The sequence below is a fragment of the Semicossyphus pulcher genome, unplaced genomic scaffold (assembly GCF_022749685.1).
Source record: "Semicossyphus pulcher isolate SPU_LCO1_2020_fin unplaced genomic scaffold, fSemPul1.0.p SCAF_23, whole genome shotgun sequence".
Taxonomy (NCBI): Eukaryota; Metazoa; Chordata; class Actinopteri; order Labriformes; family Labridae; genus Semicossyphus; species Semicossyphus pulcher.
The window spans coordinates 16,638,810-16,649,260 of NW_027211697.1; the positions used below are offsets into that span (position 1 = coordinate 16,638,810).

The 10,451-nt window shown below is 47.7% G+C and overlaps 1 protein-coding gene across 1 annotated transcript; it reads right to left on the bottom strand.

Moving 5' to 3' along the window:
- Positions 1-443: 443 nt before the first annotated feature.
- Positions 444-9,644, bottom strand: hoxb9a (homeobox B9a). The gene is made up of 2 exons (XM_069674515.1): positions 9,032-9,644; positions 444-679 (listed from the first exon to the last, which is right to left on the bottom strand). Exons 1-2 carry the CDS (start codon positions 9,642-9,644, stop codon positions 444-446), a joined length of 849 nt encoding a protein of 282 aa, XP_069530616.1.
- Between the last annotated feature and the right edge of the window lie 807 nt (positions 9,645-10,451).

Sequence of the window (10,451 nt, forward strand, 5' to 3'; positions counted from 1 at the left end):
ATATAAAGAGGCAGGAAGAGTCACCGAACAGTCCCGTCCGCAGCTTCAGCAGCAGTCCGACCCAGTTTAAAGAAACAGTTCCAAGAGGAAACACCGTTACCCATCATCCTCCACGGCTAAAAACTACAATGTTCCAAAGTTCTGGCCTCCGTCTGACATCACACGAGAGTCCGACCTTCATAAGACTTCAGTGTTAACGTCCTCAGCGTCTGTCAGAGATCAATAAAGCCATTGATCAGGTGTATTGATCGGTGTGATGGGGCTGGAGCTCACGTGGTGCCTGGAGGTGTAAAACAAATTGGAAACGATGTCTGTGCGTGTTTCTGCAGTTCTCGTGAAGGCCATTTTGTGTTTAAGAAACTATGTTGGATGCATGATGTGAGCGTGCGTGCACGTGCGTCTGAATCAGGTGTATGAGCGCGCGTGCGTGGCGGAGAGTCCCGCTAGTCCTTGGGTTGGTCCTTGCTCTGTTTCTTCATTTTCATCCTCCGGTTCTGGAACCAGATCTTCACCTGCCGCTCCGTCAGGTTGAGCGCGCGCGCCACCTCGTGCCGCCGGTCCCGCGTGAGGTACATGTTGAAGAGGAACTCCTTCTCCAGCTCGAGCGTCTGGTATTTGGTGTAAGGACAGCGTTTCTTCCTGGAGGAGCGCGCGTGCAGCCAGTTGGCCGAGGGGTCATCTAGAGGAAAGGAGAGAAGGAAAGGAAGGTGATCAGAAATGAAATAAAGTGACGATAAAAGCAGGTGAGCAGCTTTAAAACTTTAAGAGGACAAAAAGCCGCGTAAATGATCAAAACAGCATCGATCCGCGCGTTAAGCTCAAAAACACTCGACGCTGTAATTGACACTTTAGCGTAAACTAGTTTTATGGCGTCATCAAAGGGCGCAGATATGACGCAAGCAGATCCGTGTTTTATTTGACACCACGTGGAAGACAGACGTCCTGCTGCATCCAGCCTGCAGCTCAGAGCAGGCAGCGGGCAGAGACAAACATATTCAGGATATTTAACAAAGAAACAAATGAACTTCACTCACTGATCAATGTGTTGTATTATTATATTAATAAATATTATAGATTTTCTGCCTTCTTCAAAACGGAACTAACTTCCAAAAATACACAAATTAAATTCATAATTTAGATAAAAGCATAAAAAAAAAGAAATGACACATTTGAAATCTGAATAAGCTGCTCTGCGCAGTCGCAGTCAGTTACATTTATCTGACTTGTTGAAGGTGACCTTCAGCGGATAATTAAAGGTGCGAAAATAACGGAGGTATTATTTGTGAAAGAGCTGCGATAAAAGAAATAAAGCGGGGCTGCAAATCAGCTTTTTGTGCGGCTTAAATCATATTCGTGACCAAAACCGGGAGCCGGAATTTCCTCCGCGCGTGATGACAGCGAACACATCACGGAGAATGTTTTACAGGCCTAATACTGCCTTATTTGTGTGCGTGAGAATAATGATCACATGGCAGCTCAGCACACTGTCACTGATTGCTCCTAAATTAATAAGCGGCGGGAGATTTACGGCCCTCGAGGGGTTAGAGGAAAATATTTCTTGTGTTCTTCTTTCTTCCTTTAATTAAGCGAACAGATAATAGATGTTTCTGAAGCCGTTTGAAGACATTTTACTGAAACCAGATCAATATTTGATCATTATTAAATTTAAGAATGAACTAAAAACACACTTTCTTCGCTACATTTCCACATCAGTGAAATGAAAGGTGATTAAAGGATTGTTGATGGTCCGCGAGGCGCTTAAAAAGAAGCTCGTGTTTGAAATGAAAATGACAGCGTTGTGAAACATAAATATAGAGGCTCCTAAATTGGTTTCGTCTTCATTTTCAGGGGAGAGAAAATGATGAATTATCGTTTTTCATCTGTGCATCTGTTTTTTTCTCCGTCTCGTTCGCCAGGCCACCCTGCCTCCCCCTTTATGGCTTTCAGAGCGATGTAATTAGCAGAGAGCTCTTGTTTGGGACACATGGGTCTGGTTTAGGGCTGGAAATTATCTTTCTCTCTGCAGAGCACCGAGGCATCTCAGCTATGAGGTCGCTGGCTGGAAATCTCAGGGTTCAGCTCCAGCATGAAACACGTTCCTTTAAAAACAGCTAAAGAACGTTTGGCCGAATCTCTGGTAGTTCTAAAAGGTCCACTTCCCCTTTAACATCTAAATAAAACCTTTAACCATGCAGAGCAAACATCCCTGTGGTTAGCTCAGGCCCTTCCTCCAGCCGGTCACAACTCAAACCAACAAGTGTCCTCTTCTAAAGCTGGAGTCTGCGGAACCGTTTCATTCCTTCAGGCGTCAAACACCGACGCCTCGGCTCAGACGCACAAGATGAAAAAAACAACTGAACTAAAAGTGACTAAAAATATGTGAACATTTAAAAACAAATCAGAAGTATTTCAGAAGTTTAGGAAAAAAACTTTTAACCTCGCTAAAAAACACAAGACCAAACCGGAACTACTTTCTTTAAAGCTGCCGTTTCTTCATTGCACTTTAGCGGTGACACAGTTCTAACTTTAGTGCACCACCCAAGTGTGGCTGCAGAGGGGACTCCACTCTGGATTTATTGTTAAAATCTGAGCTGGTTTTTGCTTATTTAAAGCCTTCAGGAGGCGGCGGGGGAAACACAGCTCTCATGGAACCATCAGGGGGAATTGGTGAATATAAACTGCATCTGAGTCAGCCTGCGGCCCACAAGCATGGTCCTGGTGCTTCAAAAACAACCCAAAAGAGAGGGGGCGGGGGGCTGTAAGTGTTCTGCCCTGAAGTGTCAGAAGGGATGATCTTATCAAGTCGTGGGGGAATGTCTGAGCTTTGACGCCAAGCGGGAGAATTAGGATGTGTGAGTCTCTCCCTGAGGATCCGGGTTTTCTCCCGCCTCATGCTGGGTGGAGGCTTCATCTGTCTTCAATTTCACTGCTGATAATTTACTGCTGTGACAATCATACTTATAATGCCGAGGCAGCTCACACAACTGCACATGACCTTCATAATAATGAACAGTTGTGAGAAAAGTTTTGTGGAGCTGCGAGTGGTTTTTGGTTTCGAGCAGAAGTTAGAGAAGAAACAAAACGACTAAGAAACTTGTAAATGAAGAGAAAGTAAAAACTCACGTCGAGTCTCTTTCGTCACTTTTATTAAAAATGTCAGTTTATAACTTATCTGTTTTCTCATTTCTGGTTTGATATTTATTTGCACTGTTTTGCTTCCATAACAGACAAAGAGCACACAGACGTGAGGCCATCACTGTCCTTCATGTTAATCACAGAGATCAGTGAAAACATGCCTGGAAGCCATATTTAAAACAAGGTGTTTCACCTGATCAGTCTTCATTTAAGTACCTGCCTCCATATTGCTCAGGTCAGATGGTCGTCTGTCTTTCAGCTTGAAATGACACAAATTTTTTAAATTCATTAATCTCCTGAGACGTGTGTGAGGCACAGCGAACAGAGAACAGCACAGAGAGCTCTGCACGGACTGACGACACACTCATAAACACTGAATTAGAGAAACAAGATAATGAGCTTAACTTTATAAAGATATGTTCTTTGAAACTGTTCCAAAACAAGCAGACTGTGTGGACTCACAGGCCACGAGGCCGACTCCGAACGCGTCCTAAAATAAAACCAACAGGACGGCGGCATTCATGTGGACCTGAGGGAACACACGCACGTGTCTCTTCTGTTTGGTGCTGTGATGTTGTGAATCAGCAGCAGAGACTTCAGGACAAGATTACAGAGCCAAGATGGCCGCCTGTGATGCTCCCTGTGTTTCCTCCTCCTCCTCGTGTTCTTCCCACCAGCTGAGTTGGTCAGCAGCCTTCGTCAGTAATACGTCATTAATACCCTCTGGAATCAATTTTGTCCAACATGGCCAGCATGTAGAGGATCGATTTCATCTCAGAGCAGAATAATGCCTGGTAAAGAGGTGAGGACAGGCTGGAGGGGTGTGGGTGCTTTTGTCACGCAGTAAAGTGGGTGCTTTGCATTCCCCACGTGTATAATCACCTCCAGGACCATCCATTACCCCCGGAGCTGTGCCACGACCGAGCCTGTCACCCAGGATGACAAACCGGCTGAGGGGGGCACTGAGGGGACGGTATGGACTTTCTCTATAAGGGGAGGGGAGACAGTGAAGATGATGGCTGATGTAATGTAAGAATGTGGGTCGGGGGGGGGGGGGGGGGGGGCGGTCTAGTGAAAAGTCTCATTAAGCATCAACAAAAAATGAAAATAAATTTTTTTTAAAAAGTTCAGAACTAGAAAAACTAATTTAGCTGTTTGGAGTAAAGCTCAGAGTCGAGTTAGCGTACACGCTCAACGTTAGCTGAGATGTTTTCACAGCTCTGACAGGATGTGAAGCTACATAAACATTTTCCATCGATGCTCAATACGAGCTGCATCAGACAGCCTGAGCTGACCTCACGCAGGCCGAAGCAGACGACAGCAGCAGGTCAGAGTTCGTCTCTGCTGACGCCGGGCATGAACACGATCTAGTTCTCATGATTAGTTTGAGTTTTTTCATCATTAATGTTGGAGCTTGAGTCAAAGCTAAGATCAGGACAGAAACTTCAAAGACAATCTTTGGATTAAAACTAATGTTTAATATGATGTTAGTAAGAGCCTCAATGACCTCGTGTGGCGGCTGCAGCTTTAGACTGAAGGTTCTCTGCAGGAGCAGCGTGATGCTCTCATGTGACACAGACAGAAACAACGTAGATGAAGAGATTGATGTTCCCGTAAAGCTCAGGCCCTGCAGCGCAATGTGTTCAATCGCAGGCCATCGTGTACCTTTGCCTCTGTGTGTGTGTGTGTGTGTGTGTGTGTGTGTGTGAGTGTGTGTGTGTGTGTGTGTGTGTGTACACTGTGATGAATGCTGCTTGCATGGAAACAGAGACCAAAAAGGCTACAAGACTAATATCACATCCCATCTCTTTCTCCCTCCCTTTGCAATTTCACCCTAATAGTTCCAGAAATTGACCTCTCATATATCCCAAAGGCACGTTATTACATTTCCCGCAGTCGTATTTTATCTCCCCCACCCACCCGACCCCCACACCCCGTCTCACCCAGCCACCAACAGCAGCCCTCCAATTAATGGGGTTGTTCACCCGGCGTTATAACTTAATAAACTTCAGGGGTAATAACTTTCCTGCTCGGCCGGCAGCAGCACAAAGACTGAAGTGTAATCTTGTAGTTTATTCTGGCCGGCCGCCCAGCACCACAAACACAAAGAGAATCTGTAGCTCCGACCATGTGATGTTTTTAAAGGTAAAATTCCACTGATATTATTTACACAGCGGCCAGTTTGATTACCTGGGGAGGGAAACGCCCCGATACGTCCTGCTGGTCTGTGCCAAGCTGCAGACACCAATCATCCAGTAAACAAGAGGACTCAGAGACACAGCCCTCCTCAGAGCTGCGCTGGTCATCTCAGAGTCCGGCCTTCACAGAGTCCTCATCCCCGTTTGGTGAGAGAGACTTTATTTTCATTGTGGATAAAAACTGTATTCAGTTTGTGGCAACACACAAGAGCTCCCAGCGCACGTCCCCGAAAAACTCCTGAACAACATTCTGCTCTAAAGTGCTTCTCACGGTGATTTTAAAGACTTCCAAGATTACTGCCTCGCTGTAGAGTTTAGCAACGACCTGCAGCCTCTCATAGCAACATAGCAGACAAAATGTGACCCTGAGAGAGCATCAAACCCGGTGTGGGCACACGGGGCCGAGGCAGCGAGACCTGTTTACACGGCAGACATGTTGGCCTTGTATTCTGCCCTAACCCTAACACCACACGCCCGCAGTTAGCAGCTAACTAAAACAATGAGAAGTTAGCAGCTGACCTACAGCCGACGAGATCATCCGCCACAGCAAGGACCGCAAAGGACCTCTTTTATTGTTCGGAGAAGCAGAAGACTTCTGTGTTGCAGGTCAGCCTGTAACCTGCACGCCTGTCTGCGTGGCTCTACTGCAGGATCTCAAAGAGCTTCTGATACAGCTCACAGCTTCAGCCAAGAACTCCTGAGGGTCTCTCATTTCCACACTTTGTTACACAGCAGACAGACAGTGTGGGAGTTACTGAGCTTTAAAGGTGCTAGCATGTGGGTTTGGTTTTGCTATACAAGCCATGTCTTATCTTTATGCTAAGCTAACCAGCTGAGGGTAACGTTCACGTTAATCCTCTGATTTGGTGAAGTGGAAGCCGGTAAATATTCATTCTGAATAAAGTACTTATATATATTATTATATATATTGTTACACACGTGTGCTGTCCATGTGTCCAGAGAGTAAAGTTGTGACTGAGTGTCAGAGCAGTCACCTTTTCAGTGAACAGGTTAAAGTAGTGCCCACAGCCCGACTCAAACAGAAGCTGTGAAGCGTCCTGTGGAGCTGTGAGGGACGACTCGGAGGGTCACAGCAGAGACGCTCAGAGAGTCTGAGGCTTTAAAATCAGCTGGCAGGTTCCTCTGGGCGGCAGGAAGCGCTCGCTTTGTCTGTGTGGAGTTTTTATCCTGCATCGAGACATTTTTGCAGCCAGTGTTCAAAATGGCCGCCATGTGAACAATAGAAACACTTGCTGGTCGCTGCAGCTCCCACTACCTGCCACACGGACACACTGCAACACACACACACAACCAAAGCAGGAGAGAAACTGCTGACGCCCTGAAACAGGTCAGAGAGAAGAAGAGAGGAGCCTTCATCACCGACAGCAGCGAGCCAGACTGGGACACACAGCGTTACTGGTGGAAAGTGTCATAATTCAGACTGGAGGCTGCTGGGCTCCATCCAGCCCTTAACCAGCCCGCTGCTCTGATGGATAGCGTGCTCACATGCTGTAATAAGGTGGCGGAGTGTGTGTGTGTGTGTGTGTGTGTGTGTGTGTGTGTGTGTGTGTGTGTGTGTGTGTGTGTGTGTGTGTGTGTGTGAGAGAGAGGCAGGGAGATAGAACTCTGTGTGTGCAGCAGTACACTGTGTATGTGAGTGTGTGTTTACTATTTGCATTAATTCCTCTAAAAGGCCGCAGAGAGGATTACGCGCTCAGACTTCTCTGACACAAATGAGATTTACAGGAGAGACACAGAGCGCGTGCACGTCCGGCCTCAGACACAAATATATTTATAAAACTGAATTAAAGATATTTAATGTGCATCTTTCCAGGGAGGTGTTTCTGTCCCAAACAAATAAAAGTTGTGGATTTTTGGAGCAGAGGCTCAAACTGAGCCGAACTCCGCGGCTGCGTGATGGATTCAGTGTTAGTGTTAGTGAGAGTGATGATGGAAAAACAGAACAGACCCGCGCGCCACTGTCCAAACCCTCCGCGCGGCTTTACATCAAGATGATGCGATTTCATGACATTTAAATTATTATTATTGTAACAGAGCGAGCGGATGGATACAAACAGCGTCTCTCACCGCGAGACTACAGCAACACCCGGACATCGTACAGGCTGTCAAGTTCTACCGAGCAGCAAATAAATGATCCAATAATGTGTTTCATCTCTGAGACCGAATCTCCGTTTATAGAATCATTTAGAGAGAAAAACTAGATCTCAACAAGTTCAGAGGATTGTTGGAGACAGAGTTTAAAGTGAGAGGATCGTTACTGCACATGTGAGCGGGGCTGAGTCCGCGCTGCAGGCTGAGTTATGAGGCCTCCGCGGCTCCGTGACGGACGAGCAGACTCCTTTATGCTTTTTATGATTTTCAGAAGCAGACAGGCTGATAGACAGAGAGACGGACGGCGGTGACAATAAGATGATGTATCCTTATTATTCTGTTTACAGGGAAGAGTGATGCTATGGAGGGGACACAAATACGCACATGGCTCATGTGTGAAGGATGGACAGCCGATGATTGCAGAATAATGTCAAATCAAAGCAGGCGACAGTGTCGGCCAACAAGAGGGGTAACTGCATGGTGTATTAGAAGGCGTCCTTCTATCATGTGACTGGCTACCTTCAACATATTGAAGATAAGTTTGCCCAGTATGCCGCCAGGCAGCTCCGGGGCTCACACCGGAGATCTGTAATGACTCCGTATTCTCGCTCAGTGAGCAGCAGGATAACGAGCAGCAGCATACAGCTCTATAAGTCATCCTTTTAGCTGTTTGTAGCTCAGTTTGCTGAGCAGCGGGGCTCGTTACTGACCGAGTCTGAAGCAGCACTTGCACGCGCGCCCTTGTGTGATAGCCCCTCGACCTGTAATCTACCTGCAGTAAGAGGCTAAAAAAGAAAATCTAAAACCAACCCCAGAGACCTCTTCTAACAGGACAGAAGTGCGCATGCTCTCGCAATTACGTGCGTAAAACAAGTGAGAAGTGACCCAAACAAAAGCTCCGTTTTCTGATTAATATCAGTGAATCGTTTCAGGCGGAGCTGCGGAGGGTCTGCGTCCTCTGACTCAGAACATCAGCCGCTACATGATTCCTCTTTAATGACTTTAACATGAAACTGAATCATGTCCTCACAGGCGCGTGGAATACAAATATAGTCCGTTTGGATCATGCGCGTGAGGCTTTAAGGCTCCTTTAATCGACCTTTTGTCAAATGTTACAAACTGGTCATCCTGATATTAACTCACGTGGATGCAATAAAATCATCACGCAAAGAGATGCAACAAAAAGCTTCTTTTTTTAATCACGTTCACTTTGTGTCACGTCACGCTCGCGGCCTGACCTCAGTTTTTACACTGACTGTAAAATCACTCAAAGTTGTCCGTGATATTTCTCCTCCACTTGTGTCACATGAGAGAGAGCTGCTCTCAGCGGCTGCTTCAACGAAACTTCTCTGGGTTACGTTATTTAAATACTCTGGCTGTTCTGACTAAGCCGGTCCTCCAGGAGCAGCTAACACGGGCTGACCCGGGATTAATGTCACAGTAAACTTAGAGAGCAGACGGTGGGAGCACTTTGGCTCTGCGCTTCTTTGTTCTTGTTTTATGGCGGCATTAAAAGCATTTACAATCTCTCTCCCCCGCTCTCTCACCCCCTCTCGTGCGCTCTGTTTCCTGTTTTAATAACTTACTTTGATCCAGGCCATCTTTGTCCTCACTCCCTTCACAAATGTCCTTATTTTCCTCGAACCCTGCTCCCGGGATGGCGGCCGGGTGGTGGCTCAGCTCGCGCGCCGCCGTGGACGTAGACTCCAGGATGTACGTGGTGGTCTCGTGCTGGTGCTGCCCGCCGACTTTGGGTGGGATCTCTCCGCCGAGAAGTCCGAGCTGCGGCTCTAGCTTGACCTGCCCCGACTGGCCCTGACCCGGGACAGACTCGGAGCCTCGCGGTGCGCAGTCCAGCCATGAGCGGAGGTACCGTGTGTCCGCGGCGGGCACGTGCTGTGCTGGGATGTACGGATGGTAGACTGCAGGGAGGCCGCTGGCACTGTGGTGCGGACTGAACGGGCTCCAGGACGAGGAGAAGACCGGAGGCTTCGGCTGGAAGCTGCACGAGGGGTACGACTCTGGATGGGGATGCTCCGCGTGCGCCGCTCCGCCAGGCTGCCTTCCGCCCGTCACCGCGGCGGGGCTCGAGGCGGAGTACGGGACGCTGGGAAAGCGAGCCGGGGCTGAGAGTTCATCGCTCTCGTGACTTATGATGGAGTCCACGTAATAGTTGCTCAAAGTGCCAGAAATGGACATTCTCGGACATTATCTGCGCAGCGCCGCGAGTTCACTAAATGGACACGAAGAAGAGAGACATTACGAGATTTTTCTCTTCCCCTCTCTCTCTTTTCTCTTTCTCTCTTCTGTCCGCTGCTCGCTCACCCCCTCCCTTCTCTCTCTCTCTCTCTCTCTCTCTCTCTCTCTCTCTCTCTCTGTCTCTCGCCCCCTTCTTCCAAACAACTTGCTCACTACACAGAAACAAAGTGTTACAGCCTTCAGCCTCACTCTGTGCGCGGGGGTTTGTGCGCGAGGCGCAAACTGATTGGCCGGACTTTTTCTTCTTCGAGCCTGATAAAGCGTCAATGGAGCGTAAATCAACCCCCCCCCCCCGCTTCCCCCTTACTCTCTCTCTCTTTCTCTCATAGACACCCCCCCCCCCCCCCCGGAATAAATTGTCTTGTTTATATGCAATATGCAAAATGAACAGTCCGTCCGTATATCTGCTGTGTGTGTGTGTGTGTGTGTGTGTGTGTGTGTGTGTGTGTGTGTGTGTGTGTGTGTGTGTGTGTGTGTGTGTGAGGCTGCTGTCAGGCTGAAATTATAGAAAACCGTTAAATGATGTTTCGTCTGGACTGTGGTCATGAAATGTGGAGCGGAGACAATGGCTGACAAATAAGTGGCGCCATTATTTTTATGTTTTTATTTATTTATTTGTTCCTCACCTAATCAGAATAGATGCGCGTGCAATCCAGTGTGAAGCGCACGAGACACATTACTCAGAGCACATCCACTCCTGCTGAATGGCGCGAAAGTAATCCCTTAAATCAATCTGCCATCAGAGGC